At 31.0% G+C, this 16,623-nt stretch overlaps 1 protein-coding gene across 4 annotated transcripts in view; it reads left to right on the plus strand.

The window, feature by feature from the left end:
• Positions 1-11,499, plus strand: part of LOC117176058 (aminoacylase-1-like) — a 26,170-nt gene extending 14,671 nt beyond the window's left edge. For 2 of the 4 annotated variants that reach the window (XM_033366059.1, XM_033366060.1), the window contains exons 2-8: positions 1,568-1,899; positions 2,028-2,115; positions 2,237-2,406; positions 7,968-8,471; positions 10,573-10,644; positions 10,933-11,223; positions 11,308-11,499. In XM_033366059.1, the coding sequence (XP_033221950.1) occupies positions 1,831-1,899; positions 2,028-2,115; positions 2,237-2,406; positions 7,968-8,471; positions 10,573-10,644; positions 10,933-11,223; positions 11,308-11,451 (1,338 nt within the window). In that variant the 5' untranslated portion in view covers positions 1,568-1,830 and the 3' untranslated portion in view covers positions 11,452-11,499. The remainder of the gene's footprint in view (positions 1-1,567; positions 1,900-2,027; positions 2,116-2,236; positions 2,407-7,967; positions 8,472-10,572; positions 10,645-10,932; positions 11,224-11,307) is intronic. The other 2 variants (XM_033366057.1, XM_033366058.1) reach the window with 2 other exon arrangements.
• Positions 11,500-16,623: the final 5,124 nt, after the last annotated feature.

A 16,623-nucleotide genomic window follows, 5' to 3' on the forward strand; every position in this document is an offset into this window, starting at 1 on the left:
CCCCCCCCCCCAGCGCACCAAATATGATATAAATATCCAAAAACTACATTTTTACGTATTATTGTTAATTTTCAGAAATTTCTGTCGTATTTTTTTGTAAAAATAATTACTAAGTGACAACTTGATTATCTCATTTTACATCTAAAACAATTTCTTATTGTTTAAACAACTGTATCTTATTTAAATCATTCTTTTTTCTGAAAAATGTAAAACAATCTTATTTTTAAATGAAATTTCACATTTCTTCATTGTTAGGAGTATTACGGTTTTTCAAACATATTATGAATTATTTAAATAATTAATTATTTTTTATTTTCAAAATATATATAAATTGAGTCAAGAGATTTCCACTTTGAATAATAACATAATTGTCATACATTTCTCCTAGTGAATTACAAATTACTATTTGGTTTAAAGAATTTTTACTTGCTCAATCAGCTTAAGTTCGAAAACTTTAAAAAAAATACTGTGAAATGGAATACATACAATTATTCTTTTGACTGTATAGTGTATAGAAAGAATATAACGACCATTTATCAATTGTTTAAACAAGCTGAATTTGTTTAACAAATTTTTTTGTTATATTTTAAAAATTGTATTGTATGAATTAAGCATAATATTAAATGATTTTAAGAACTAAAATTCTGTTACAAGCTTCCTGTCCTTGTTTATACAATCAATTATTGTTTTTTTTCTCGAATTTCTTTCAAATTAAAAATGGATGGATGAAGAATAAAAATTGCTTAAACAATGACATGAAGCTTGTAACAGAATTTACTGCTCCTCGAATAATTTAATATTATATTTAATTCATAATATATGATCTTAAAATATATATGAAAAAGTAATTTAAAAAAAATTATATTTGTTAAAAGATTTTAAAAAATTTAGTATATGATTTCTCTACACTATATAGTCAGAAAAATAATTTATGTATTCTACTTATATTATTTTTTTTTTATATATCGAAAAAAATACTTGAATAGATAAAAAACATCTAAACAAATAGAAATTTGTTAAGCATTAGAAGAAATTTAGAAAAATTATGTACGTAAAGATGTAGTTCTTTAAATTCTTGGGTATTTGGGGCACTTTAGGGGGTGGAAGTGTAGGTGGGTTAAAAATAAAAGTTATTAGTATGGTTCTATTACGTGGAAACTCCTCTTCAATCCCTTAAAAGCTTGGGACGCTTCGATTGAACTCCGAAGTATGAGTTCAATTTTTCGAAAATCCAAAATTTTTCCATTTTAATTTAAAAAAAAATGGAAATGGCTTTGGGTCAGACTTGCCCTCTAGAGTAAAAAAAAAATGTTCCAATGTATTTTTGGACCTCCCTAATGTATATGGCTCGCGCCTTATTCAGCGCCTTATTCAGAGTCAGAGCATGCAAAAGTCACGAGGTGCGGAGGACGTTGGTGGGGGTAGCACGCTTCCGAGAAAAATGTCTTCTATAGCCCGAGAGGCGCCCTATTGAGATGCTCGACTGTATTACAATCGGATTTAAGATACTGTAGAGATTATAAGAGGTGTAAATGAGAACTTAAAAAATACCAAAAAAATTTTTTAGAGACACGAAGAGGATTAAAATTTGACTGTATGAGTCCTAAGTGAATCAAAACAACGATCACGAGTATTAAGAAAATCGTTGATGTAATTCCGATGATAGGATAATTTCATATCACAAATGAAGGTTTTTGATTAACTGATTATTTGATCAACTGATTGTTTGATTACATCTGCGAATTCTGATTCTATATTTTACCAAAGGATTTAATCACGAATAAAAAAACTTCAGATACCATACGTCGCGTAGAAAAACACGGTGAAAAAATGGCACACAAATTCAAAGAAATTTTTCTATTTTTGATGTTCTTCATCATAACTTACGTAACCAGTGAGGTAAGATTCATTTATATATATTATATTTAAGCCTGGATTTGGAAATTTGATATTTTAAAATTCTCTAGACAACTTGATGGTACTGGTTAGTGAACTTTATTATTACCTCATTTTTATATTTTCCTCAGCCTGTACAGTCTCAACTCGATAATTTAGCCCTGGAAAATTTACTAGAATATCTGAGAATTCCTTCGGTCCAGCCTGATGTTAATTACGGTAAATAATAATTCTATCAAGTACTTAAGGTAGTTGATTTTTTTCTTGGTTTATAATTCAATATGAACATTAAATCATACTGCCTGTTTTTAACTTTAGTAAGTTTTAAATTAATTTTCAGATGATTGTGTTAAATTTTTAAAAAAACAAGCTCATTCTTTGGGTCTTCCAATAAGAGTATTTGAACCAGTTTTTGAAAAACCAATAGTTGTAATCACATGGGAAGGTTTGGAACCCGAAAACCCGTCAATTTTATTAAACGGCCACATGGACGTTGTACCGGTCTATCCTGTAAGTTTAATCTATGATGTCATCAAATTTGATTTATTTCATGCTTGAATTTGAAAACCACCAAAACACCTAAAATCGAGAATTTTTACTCAATATTTACATTTTCTTACTATTTTTACAAGGTTACAACTTATTTTTCAGGAGTCATAAACAGGACCTTAAGACATTAGAATACAAGAAAAATAAATAAATTTTCATCCAAATAATTAAATTTTGTTCCACAAAGATGAGTTTTTAACCCACAAGATTCATTTTCCACCGAAAAAAAAACGAATTTTGAACAAGAGATGAATTTCTAATTAAAATGATAAATCTTTAAAAAAAATAAAAGAATTACTTGAATTTAAAGAGATAGTTTAGACTTCTACCAAATTATTAAAGTTTCAAGCCGAAAAGACCAAGTTTTTTAATTTTACATCAAATCTTAAAATTCTCAACCGAATAGATGAATTTTCTAGCCAACAGACGATTTTTCGACAACAAAGTTTAATTTTTAACCCGAAAGTATGATATTTTCACGGAAAAGTTAATTTTAAACCAAATACTAGAATTTTTTACTAAATAAATGAATTTGGAAAGTACATTTTTTAACCAATATATACCTATAGACTTTTTTGTATCTAAAAGAAGCATGTAACAAATTTGCACAAGAAGAGTTAAAAAGAATTATGCTCTTTAAAAGACGGTTAAAAGAATACTCAAGAAAATCAATTTGTGAAAAATAATTACACAAAAAGAGTTGAAATAAGAGAAATACGCTTTCAAATAACATTGTGAAACATTGCAATTAGAGGCAAATATATGAGAATTGAAAAAGAGGGAGAAAAAAAGAAGATATCCAAACCACCTTTCTTTCTCGCTTTTTTTTAAAACTTATCCGTCTTTTTATACTGCCAGGATTCAACACGTATAGAGGCCTTTTAGTCGTACTCTTCAGGACAATTTTAAAAGGAAAGTAATAGACAATATTTATATGTTATGCTAATATTAATTAAATAAAGCAGAATTGAGTTTGAAGTTAATTAGTAATGAATTATTAACACCGTTAACATTTTTGTCTTTAATATTTCTGAAGATTGATTTTATCTTTAAACAAATAAAAAAATTTAATACAATTTTAAAAATCGAATTAAAATCTCAAACAAAAAATCTTGAGAGTTCATTTAACAGTTAATCAGTTTAAACAATCTGATGAAATCAAAATCAAGAAAGCTTCAATTGCAATCTATGATGAAAACTTATCTTTTTATATTTTTTTTTCCTCTTTAAAACATCCGTACAGAAAACATCCATAAGAGAATTTTTTAATTAAAAAAAGTGGTCTCGAAAATATTCAAAATCCGTTTACTTTTTAAATTTTTACTCAAAATGGCTGGCTAACGAACTTGACCTTTATTTTAGGACACTTAAAGAGTGTACCAAAGGCCAATATTATAGATTAGTTTTTTAAAAAGTTATCGTGCCTACAGACATACAGACAGACATATTCGTAAAAACCTTGTTTTCAGGTTCAGGGGGTCTCAAAACGTCGACATTTGACAAAAACTGGGTGGGTCAAATTTTGCACTAATCTAATGGCTGGGGTCGAGTTGCGGCTCGGTCAGAAAAACACAGCGGATGGTGCCTTCCCTCACCATGCGCTCACCTTCTCCGCTTCTCATCGTTCAAGAGCGGAAGGCGGGAGGAAAATTGTCGCTAGTTGACTCAACTAGTTTCAGTTTTTCCTTCCTTCTTTCCTTCCTTAACGATGCAATTTTGATCTTCTTAGTCGGATTCATAACTCGGTTTGAGTTCGTTCGTCAAGTTTCACGCAAGTGTTTAGCAGTTCGTTTATAAATTAATATTTTACCAACTTTCAGTAAAAAGTTTAGTTTTGCATAAAGTAAAATAAATAGCTGAAATGCATGCGAAGGAAATATGTAGCTAATTTTAATATTTATTTTACTTTATTCAGATAACATTTGGTTAAATAATATTTCATTTCTTTATGTGTGAACTCTAGCTGAGAAATTAATTAGATTAGTTTATTTATATTCAAGTATTATATTATTGACAATACATATTTCCAATCAATTTTTAAACACGCCTGCATAAAAAAATTTGTTTTGTACATTTTGCTGCCAGTCCTGAGTCTGGGTAAAGGGTGAAGGGAAATTCATAGGAAATGTGAGTCAACCGTTCGACGGCGAACGACGAGAAGCGGAGAAGGTATGGAGGGGCAAAGCATCACCCGCTGTGGTTTCCTGAGCGAGCCGCAAATCGACCCCAGCCAAATCTTATACCTTCTCTGATGAAAATATAAAAATGAATTAATTTGTTAGGAATAATTTTTTGATAGTTCTGTTTTTTGTTTTAATCTTAAAAATAGCATTGAATACAAAAAATTAAATTTTTGTAACCCCACACGCGAGATGAAAAAGAAATTAAAGGACAAAAGTTGTAATGAGAATGCGCCCACGCAGCGAGGCGATTTTTTTTAATGTTAATGATGTTGTTCACGATTAAAATGAAAACTGCGCATCCTATCAAGAAGGAATTAATAACTAATTTGTAGATCTTTTACAAACGCACAATTTTTGGCCATTGGTCTTTTACCGCATTTTGCATAATTTGACCGAAAAATTTAGTTTTTGAATTTTTCATTATTTTGTATGCTGTAAATATTTGAATTTTTGATTTTTCAAGAAATTTCAAGAAGTTATGATAATCTTATAGGAAATCAAAAAAGCAACATTTTTCTTCTCTTGATTTTTTTCATATCATGCGTCATTTGTCTTGAAATGTTCATTTTCGTGTTTTTTGTAATTTTGTAAATGCTATAACTCTTATAATTTTTGGTTTCATCAAAAAAAGTTTTGAGGTTGAATTGTTTGTCTTTTTAAATACTGTGAATATCCGTACAAAGGATTTTTGATTTTTCAAAAAAGTGGTCTCAAAAAAATTCAAAATGCGCTGACTTTTTGAATTTTTATCTAAAACGGCTGGCTAATAAACTTGGCCTTCAGTTTAGAAAACTAAAAGAGTGCCTCAAAGGCCCATCTAATAGATTAATTTTTTCAAAAATTATCGTTCTCATAGATAGAAAGACAAGACAGACACTCTCAGGGGGGAGGGGAGGGGGGGGGGTAAATGTTACACAAATTTAATACTTTCTCTGATGACAATGTAAAAAATAAATAGTTGATATGTCAAACAAAATATATTTTTATTTTAAATCAAAAACACTTGAATACTTTGAAAAAATACGAATTTTCAATAAAATATTTAAATCCTCAAACAAAACGTATTTGAAAATTAATCTTCTTGGTTGAAGATTGAGCTGCTTTGTTGATAAATCGTCATTTTTGGTTCAAAATTTAACTATTTTGGTGGGAAAATAAACTATTCGTTTAGCGATTAATCTTCTTCTGGAAAATTTACTTTACGGTTGAAAATTAATTTTTTCAGTTGAAATCTATGTTTTTTGATTGAAAATGCCATTTTTCATTTTTAGCGAAAATTTGTCTTTCGTATTCGAAAATTCATATATTTTTATACATTTTTTGGTAGGAAATTAAGATTTGTGTTTAAAAATTATTCTTATGGATTGGAAATTCGTCTTTTTGGCTAAAAATTAAAATAATTTGGGAGAAAATTCAACTGTTTGGTTGACAATTAATCTTCTTGGTTGCATTTTTTTTAATTAATTTTTTTTGTTGCAAATAACTTTTTTGTTGAAAATTCAACTACTTGGTTGAAAGTTAAACTACTTTGTTGAAAATTTAATTTATCTGTTTAAAGATTCTTTATTTCGGTAGAAAATTCAGCTATTGTGATAGAAGATTATTGATTTCAGTTAAAAATTTATCTCTTTGGTTGAAAATTTAACTATTTCATTGAAAATTCAATTTTTTTCGGAATTTAATATTTTCAATGGAATTTAACCCGTTAACGCCAAAAATTGCCCTTTGGGTACACCACTCTTTCTGCAATTATAATTCATGCAATTCAAGGTATAAAAAATCGATTTTTCCAAATGGTTCTCAGTGTGCAATCTACTTGGAACTTCAATAACCGGTGGAATTAATGCCTAAGCTTTCAGAATACATGGTTCTGAGATCAATTTTTTATCTTAGTGTGTTCAAAATGGCTCGTTAATGACAACATTTTTGCGAAAACATTCATGAATTTTTTTTCAAAAAGTATGATCTTTCCGAGAAAGTGCAAAAGCAGAAAAAGTTCTTAGAAACACACAAAGAATACGTGAGAATTTTTCCAGAAATTTTTACATTATTTTTTTGATTTTGCAATTTGTCGATTTTTGACAAATTAAAAAATTGCTCCAAAAATTCTAAAAAAAATTCAGGTGAATTTTTTGTTCGATTCTAACAACTTTTTATTCTTGGTAACTTTTGCTATAAGCTCATGGTTCTCAAGAAAAAATTCTCAAATGTCATCATTGAAAATTTACATGATCAAGAATGATGACATTTGTGAATATTTTTCTTGGGAACCATGAGCTTATAGAAAAATGATCAGGAATAAAAAGTTGTTAGAATCAAATAGATAATTCCCTGAATTTTTTTAGAATTTTTGAAGCAATTTTTAAAATTTTCAAAAATTGACAAATTGCAAAATCAAGAAGAAAATATAAAACTTCCTGGAAAAATTCTAAGGTATTCTTTGAGTAGTTCTAAAAACTTTTTCTTCTTTTGCATTTTCTTGAAAAGATCATACTTTTTGAGAAAAAAATTCATGAATGTCTTCGCAAAAATTTTGTCATTAACGAGCCATTTTGAACATTCTAAGATAAAAAATTGATCTCGGAATCATGTATTCTGAAAGCTTAGACATTTATTTCACCGGTTATTGAGGTTCCAAGTAGATTGCACGCTGGAAACCATTCGGAAAACTCGATTTTATAAAAAAAAATTAAAAATTGTGTTTTTTTTGTTTAAACGATATTTTTTTATAATTAACAACATTTTATTACATTTGCATGCCCACCATCGGAAGGAAGAGATTTTAAACTTCAAAACTATGTGTCTCTCAATTTTTTATACCTTTAATTGCATGAGTTATAATTGCAGAAAGAGTGGTGTACCCAAAGGGGCATTCTCGGCGTTAACGGGTTCTATTAAATTATTGCTTAAAAATTTATCTTCCCATTTGAAAAATTGTTAATTTTTAGTTAAAAATTAAACTATTTTGTTAGAAAATTCAACTATTAGGTTGACAATTTTTCTTTGATTGAAAATTCAATACCTGGGTTGAACTACTTTGTTAAAAACTAATTTTATAAATGGAGATACATTATTTTAGTTGAAATTTGAACTATTTGGTTGAAAATTGGATTATTTTCTATAAAATTAACGTATTTTGTTGAAAACTTGTCTTTTTCGGTAGAAAATTTATCTTCTTCTTTAGAAATTTATATTCATATTTGAAAATTCAACTATTTGGTTGAAAATTAATCTACTTTGTTGTAACTAAAACATTTTTGTAAAAAAGTCCCCTTTTTGATAGAAAATTCGTTTGGGCCTCATGAATTTTTTACCTCTAATCAGTCTCAATTTTATCAGGCTGAATGGAAATATCCACCCTTCGCAGCCCATATGGACGAAGAAGGAAATATTTATGCCCGAGGAAGTCAAGATACCAAAAGTTCCAGCATTCAACATATAGAAGCAATCCGTCGATTAAAATTGAATGGAATTCGATTAAAAAGGACAATTCACATGTCATTCGTACCAGATGAAGAAATTGGTGGAAAAGATGGAATGGAAGCTTTCGTAGCAACTCAGGATTTCAAAAATTTAAATATTGGTTTTGCATTAGATGAAGGAGTAACCACTGTAGATAATACATACAGTGTGAGCTATGCAGAAAAAACCAGATTTCCATTATGGGTCCACTGTCGCGGAAATCCTGGTCATGGTTCAACATTATTTAACAACACTGCTGGTGAAAAATTAAGAGTCGTCATCGATAGATTCATGGATTTTCGAGCTTCAGAAAAGGCAAAATTAAAAGATCCAAAAGTACAGCCGGGAGAAGTGACTTCAGTTAATTTGGATATGATTCAGGTGCGAAATTTGATTACCTATAGAAAAAGTTTTTCAACATTTTTATATTATTTTAAGTTTATGCACAAGAAAAGATACGTGAATATTTGTTAGAATCAAGTTGAGACTGATGATTCCGCACAGTAAACGAAAACAGATTCAAAATAATTAAACGTAATTGGAATCTGGAATTCCTTTTGAATCCGGTTTCTGAACCACCTTTTCTGGGTTTGAAAGGAAGCAGCTGATATAAAATTAGAATCGTTCTCTATTCGTGAAATGGAATTGAATTTTTAGGTTAGAACAGAAGTTAGGCGTATTGAAAGGAATTGGATTCCATGCAGTCAGAGAATACTAAATGTGAAATTTAAGTAGAGTTTAATTATTGGGATAAATATATAAGTTGATGATAATATCGGTCCCCACTATATGTTGTGAGACTGTTTCAGATTTAATTTGTGTTCAGCTTTAATGCTGGGTGCATGTTTGTTGTTTGTGATGAGCAGCATAGCTTGTCTCGCTTCTTTTTTACCTAATTCCGGAATCCTGACCCAAGCCCATTTTATATGTTTCTTCTGTCTATTAGCGACATCAAAAAAAAATGTTGTGGACAATCGGCACTAAAGTGGAAGTTACAATTGCTAGCCACAAAGCAATACTTGTCACTTATCTGTCACTCTTCCCGAATTCACGTGACCGGTTGGAATCTGTGATGGCGTGATGAATAAAAAATGCTAGGGAACCAAAAAATATTAAAACATATTTAATACTGATATATAAGGTTCAATTAATTATCAGTTAACAGACAGACGATACTTCTTATTTTTCTAGTTCTTTGCTATGTACGAATTAACCATCGGAGACAGGCTTCCGTAACATCCATTCAAGCACACACGAAGAAAAATGGAAGGTTTGTTTGGCCATATAAATTTGCAGACAGATCATATTGCAGGGTCGACTATAGGACAGCTCTTGAATATGGCTAAAGCAGCTATCTCTAGAAGATAAAAACGAGAGGTCCAAATCGGCAATCTCAGAAAGACGACTCGATTGTCTCAGACCGTCGTCTCGGTCATTTCAAGCTGGCTGACCCGATCATTGTGAAGGGTCGCTTTGGAAATCTCAGATGGTCGATCTGATTTTCTCAGACATTCGACTCCATCAACTGAATGTAGGATCACGAGTGCATTAACCCTGCCCCTGCCATCTGTCTTTGCATGAATCTCAGCAGTTGATGTCAGAACTGAAAAATAATGATTAATTTCAAATTAATGAGCACAATTCAAGTTTATCCTAAATCGACTAATGCTATAATTAACAGTGATTACTTAAATAATTATAATCTATTTCAAACTTACATTATCCTCAAAAATATTTTAATTAAATGTCTTAAATCTCACATTACTAACAGAAAATATTAATGTTACAAATACTTATTTAAAACAGGTACTTACAGAATAAGATATTTCCAATGAATCCTCAATAAATACACTTCACTTTACACTAAAATAGTTGGTAAAAACCATCTTTTTTAAAGAGATATCACTACGCGGTCTACGATTTCGTTATGCTAATTGGAGCCAATTAGCGATGCCCTTTAAATTTTCACGCGCATGATTGACGCGCAAAAATCAAGCATTGGACCATACGCAATGGCTTATCTGCTCCTTCTTGGATGGTCGAAATAAGTGAAAACAATATGTGCGTATTGACCATTCCGAAAAGGATACCTTTGACCATCCATTTTTCTCCGTGCACAGATACTGGCTGTTATTTCGAATTTAGGATCGAAAATAAGGAAATAAACTTTGAATTCAAAAGTAGTTTTAATAAACATCACACTATTCCATTTCTGAAATTAGCTTGCACTAATATTTGACAAAATAGCACTTCTCTTCTCATTGAATTAAAGTTAAATTTTTCTGAAAATACATGTTACTTAATCTAACTTTCTAAAGAGCACTTTCCCAGTTTCCTTTAAACTATTCACTTATTGTTTAATATTAAACTATAAAATAAGACTTGATGATCTTGAAGAAACTAAACAGACACTAAAAATAACATCAGTGACCAAAATTATTCGAGTTGCAATAAATTGAAGTCAGAATCCACTTATTCACAGAATGACGACGTGCTGCTGGCAGTTGCTGATGGGACGCATGCGCTACACGAGTGTCGCCATTTACTTTTAGCGGTATATTCATAATACACTTGAAGCCTTCTCTCACAAAAACTAATCAACACAATTTAAAAAATGTTTCTTAAAAATTATCTTAATTATTACTATTAATTATTAATTACTACTAATTACTATTAATAAGTTATCTGCAAATTAATTTAGTAACATAAATCGTACCATTTCATTTAGTAGAAAGTGATGAAATTACCAATCTAGCAGTCAGACGCAATGCTACTACACCAAGCTCTCGCTTTCAGTCACCCAGTTCTCTTGCGGAAAGTAAAAAATATTTTTAATTCACAGGGTGGCGTTCAGGTGAATGTGATACCAAACGAACTTTCTGTCGCCTTTGACATTCGAGTTGCCCCTGGCACTAATCTTGAGAAATTCGAGAAAATGGTTAACGGATGGTTGGAAGAAGCTGGAGAGGGAGTCAATTATACAATAATTGCCAAAGATGTTCAGGTCGAAAGTACTAAATTAGATGATAGCAATCCTTTCTGGATTGCTTTCAAAAAGACTTTTGATGATTTTGTCCTGAAACTGGAACCTATCATAATTTCACCTGCCAGTGATTCCCGTTTTTTGCGAGCCGTAAGTTATTAAATTTATAAATACCATATTCTCTCTTAAAGTATCAAAAGAAATGACAAAAATTCTTTATCGCATTCCTTTCAGATTGGTATTCCTGCACTCGGATTTGCACCAATGATTAATACAACAAACCGTATGCATGCGAGTAACGAATATTTGAATAAAGATGTATTTCTAGAAGGAATTGATATATTTATGAAAATTATACCTACTGTCGCTAATGTTTGAAGAAAATAAACAATGCTTTACTTGTATTTCTTTATACTACTGCACTGAGAAAACTATATCGCATGAATTGCAATGCATACCGTCATTATTGCGCTATATATTATCCTTGCCAGATAAGCTTAATATAAATCGAAGATCATTTCCGACTTCTAACCTTGCCTGGAGAAACTTTCGCCTTATAATCGCTTCATTTTTATTAGAGGTGTAGCAGCAATTACAACGCCAGTGATATCCAGCGTCGTTTAACTTCCTTATATTGGAGAGAAATGGGGATTCCCATCTGTCAGTTGCTTTTTGCGCTTTTTGCTAAATAGTATTCAATAAGTTCTAATTCAGCTATAATAGTGTAATTTATTTCGAAGGAGATCTATCAGTGAGAAAAAAAATTTTTCGTGTAATCTGTTGCTGATTCCACATGTTTGCCGGAAATTTGCTTACTTTAGCGTGACGGAATAGACGAGATCAGAATTATACTCCTAACGTCGTTGGAAGCTTCACTGAAATATGTTTAATTTTTAACTGTTGCAAGTTTTGCCTGTCTTACCTGCATTTATAGCTAGAATTCACTCATACTTTGCCTTTTTCCCATTGCTGCTAAGGACGCCGTAGCAGACGACTGCTTTTATTCACATGCAACAAAATTTAACTTCATTTTTTCTGTGACATTGGTGCATTATAATATCGTACAAAGCTCTGGGATCTACTTGTAAGTTATCATATTGCGCTTTCTTGCAAAATAGAGATTTTGCGATATTATTGTGCAATATCTTTTTCTCCGCGTGTAACGTTTTCTAAAATATTTTGGACTTCAGTCGAAGGATAAGTATCGAGGATTGCCAGTTGATCGCCTCCCAACAGGCGTGCGGTGAAAATAATACGTTTGTTATTAGAGAATAGAGATATATTTATTTATTTATATTTTTCCCTTCCTGTCTTATTATTCTTACTTAACTTTTGTATTGCTAATAATAGGGATATGTTAGAATATACAATCAGGATACATAATTAAGGTATACAAAGATATATGTTTATTTATAAAATGTTGAGATTAAATAGTCTTATAATATGTCGTCAGATAACTAATACTGTTTAATTTACCGATCTCTGATACTTGATATTTATTATACCATCCTATAGATTTAGACACGTGAGTCACTCAAAAATAAAATCCCTGCCGATGACAAGGTCGAATGCGTAATAAAATTTTACCCTAATGAAAATTCGTTAACCTATACTGGTATTTACTTAAAAGAGCGTCGATACCCAAGAAAAAAGAACCGATTGAAAATAAGACTGTGAATTGCGTATCTGTCATTTGCAGATTCCGAAAGTTAAAACTGAATCGGTTTGCTACTATGTGAATCGGTCATTTTCTCAAGAATCTTCGAATCTGCTATGTTCTGCAATGACCACTTTAAGCTGATATATTTCACACGATCTGATAATTTTATAAATTATCGATATTTTAAAAGAAATCATGCGTAAGGCTACTAGATTCAGTTGGCTATTTCAGTTCTAGATTTTGTCAGGGTTTTTGCGACATATAAGTTAGTCAAAAACATAATAACGACTAAAAGTTTAAAAAAACAATCTTGGGCAATTTGGAACTCCAGTGACAGACACGCAATTCAGAAGCCTTCGGAACCCATTCAACACAAGTGAATAGATTTTCGTTTCGTGGGTAACCGCCACTGTTTTAGTGGTAGATGTATCAACTTTTTCAAGTGTGGTGTTTACTGGTTGTTTGGGCACGTTATTATTTAATTTCAGTTTTTTTTCTCGAACCGTCAACTCTCGTAAAAGGCGAGCTAAGTTCTCACAATCACTTTGGGACAGGAAAGAGAATACCGGCGACTGTAAATAACCGTCATCCGCGAAATCGGGGTTATCGAGATAAACGTGCGATCCTATCCATATGTCGGGAATTCATGAAGCTGCCATGACCATCACGATTAGATTAACTGAATGTCTACAAAGCAAAAAAAGCAAGGAAGACGCCACAAACTATGGGTCTACAAACTATCAGTCACCTGTCAAGATAATTTTTTGGGCGTTATTTGGGTGACATAGATGTTGATAAGCAGGTAAGTTATAATAATAACCTAACTTTTAATTTCCTCCCATTTATCAGTGACTATTAATGTCTTGAAATAAAAATAGTATTTGGCGTGATTTAATATCCACATCTTAGGTTAGTCAATACCAACCATTTCTGACTCTCCGTATTTCAACTAGAAAAGTTTTGGACCTTATTGCTGTGAATTTCTATGTGCGAAATATCGCCGCATAGCGGCGCTTCTCGCACGTGTCCCTACTTTAACATGCCGCTAAATGGGAAATATTCTTAAAAACAATAATATTTATATAATATTTTATAAAATGTAAGCCTAAAATGTTTACAAGAGTAGACAAATTCAAAGTGGTTGATTCGAGTAAAAATAAGTATCAAAACTGAGTGGGTACAGAAAAACAAAAATATGGTGAAGTGCATTCCTCCAAACTATGTCAATCTGGACATCATTCGAGTCGTGATGACGGCGAAGAAATTCATTTTTTCAAAGCACTTTAAAATTTAGTTGATATATATCAGAAAACAATAAATAAGGAAGATTTTTTTAGTAACAGCCGGCCAGTTTGTTTGCGAGAAACATTTTGTTCCCGATGATATTTTCTGGAAAAGGGAAGTGAAGGATCCTACTAGAAATGTTATAGCATTAGTGTGTATAAATTATAACCAATATATTTATAATACTTTATTCGAATAAAATTTAAAAAATAGTGGTTGTTTCTCATCTGGTGATTATATTTGTTCTTCACTTAAATTCCTTTTCGTTCGGGAGGAATTTTTCTTTCAAAAATAAGGAAACAATTAAAAAGAAAGATAAATAAAATTTTTACATCTGGTCTTCTGATCTTTTATTGTCGTGGAAATCATTATTGACCTTTAATGATTATCCTATAATTTTTTCGCGATTACAGGAACAATAATTGGAATAATTATAGAAAAATTGTAGGAGAATGATTACAGCAATGAATAATATTAAAATAATTATTTCAATAAGTAGAATGAAGTATAAATGAATAATTTATTTTGAACTACTCACACAATAGTACATAGGAATTGACATATTTAAAAAAGCTTGGTTTAAGAATGAAGGTATAATGAAACTTAAGAGCTATGGTTATTTTCTACTTTTTGCAATAACTATTTTTATACTTCAATATTAATAATTTATATAATTATTTCACTATAATTTTTCCTATAATTCATTGAATAATTATTCTTATTAGTAGTCATAATGTCGTGCAAAAATTATAGTAATTTCATTATAGGAAAATAATTATAGGCCTATAATGATTTTTCCATACTTACACTTTTTCCCGAAGGATAGCCGGAAGGTCTATTACTAGTACTTTTTTATTATTTAATTATTTTTGAAAAATTGAACTCATGTTCCAAGATTTCATCGAAACATGCATTTTTGAAAAGTTTATCTATTGAATTTTCCAGAGTTTCAATCATCATTGTATTATTGACTACTTGAGTTTGCAAAGAAGCTATAACATCATATATAATCTGAATTTCACGCCGTATCATATGTTGCACCATATTCAGATTGATAGTATCGTACTGCTCTTGAACTTCAGCCACTTTACACAGCCTCTTATTATTCATATCATAATTTCCTTCAGATGTGACTTTGAAGCCAATTCCAGGAGGACCGCGACTTGTATTCTCTGCTCACCTGGAATGACGTTCGAATACATCGATGCCCATCTTGAAAATGATGAAAATCTTGATAAATATCCATTAATATATAATTCCAGTTTCACATAGTTCTGCGATAATTGATATAATTGCTTTTGGGTGACTTGGATGTTCAGCTGCTTGAAACGCTAGCAATAAACGTAATCGATCTACCAATTTATTCGCATCATCCCAGTTAATGTAATCCATCAGACTTTTCTCTCTAGCAATCATGTATTGTAGGGGATCATACCTTCACCTGATAATGATTTCCGGTTTTTACTTCGTCTATTTGAATTTTTTGGCGGAGATGGGGGAGTTAATTTCATTATAAAATTTTTATATTTAAATGCCTTACTGTCACGAATTTCTCCATCTGACTTATAATGTTTTTATATGCGTTTGTTGCAATAACAATTTGTATATAACTTTTAAGATCACTGGGACTTATAGAGGACTCTTGAGGTACTTTTTAAAATAAAAGTTCAAGCAAGTCTTTACTTTTGGGAATATTCAAATTACCCGCATGAATATAGTTCTGGCTGAAACTTATCTGAGAATCTCCAATGATCAATTTATCTTTCGTTAATTTTCTTACTCCATACACATTATCGAGTTCTCTATTTCTTTCACAAAACAATATTAGATACTTGTTTGCATCATCATCATCATCAATCCATGAAGATGTAGGTGCTTCAGAGTTATTTTCCGCTTCACTAGCAGTTGATGTCTCTAAATTACGGGGATCTACAGTCTCCTGTGCTTCTTCCTCATCGTCATTAGTTGATTCATATGGAAAATCATCGTCCTCGTCAGTACTTTCTTCAACTTTATTCTTTGTTTTTTCTTTCCCTCTAATTGGTACAACTTTTTTCATTTTCTTGAAACCACGAAAAATTTTCTCGAGTGGATTAACAATGTATTTAAAAGTGTTACTTAATGTGCGCTCAATAAATGTTTCTTTGCCCAACTTTATGAACCTATGTTTTCGTCGAATTGATTCATTAGCTCTGGAAATTTAATGCAAAATATTCTTTTGCTTTTGAAAATTCCCCTGACGCGAAGACATGTTGATGCATCAATGTCTAAGGTGTGCCTGTTTTTATATTGACTATTACACATGTATATACTAGGCAGTCTGATAAGTACCTGAAAATTCTAAGAGATGGCATTAGTATTCACTAATGTGAACCATTTTCGTCGAGCTTGATCCTTCAAATGACGCCTGTTAAAACTTCAGCCATTTGTGTTTACGCATTTACAAGTTACAGCACTGAGAAGCGACTAACCTCCGAGCTTTTTTTAATATGGAAAAATCTGAATTTCGAGTTTTGATCAAACACTACTATCTTCGCAAGAAAACGATATCCGAGACCAAGGCCAAACTGGATAAGTATTACCCGGACTCTGCACCGTCGATTGGA

Source organism: Belonocnema kinseyi, chromosome 7, assembly GCF_010883055.1.
Source record: "Belonocnema kinseyi isolate 2016_QV_RU_SX_M_011 chromosome 7, B_treatae_v1, whole genome shotgun sequence".
Classification (NCBI taxonomy): Eukaryota; Metazoa; Arthropoda; class Insecta; order Hymenoptera; family Cynipidae; genus Belonocnema; species Belonocnema kinseyi.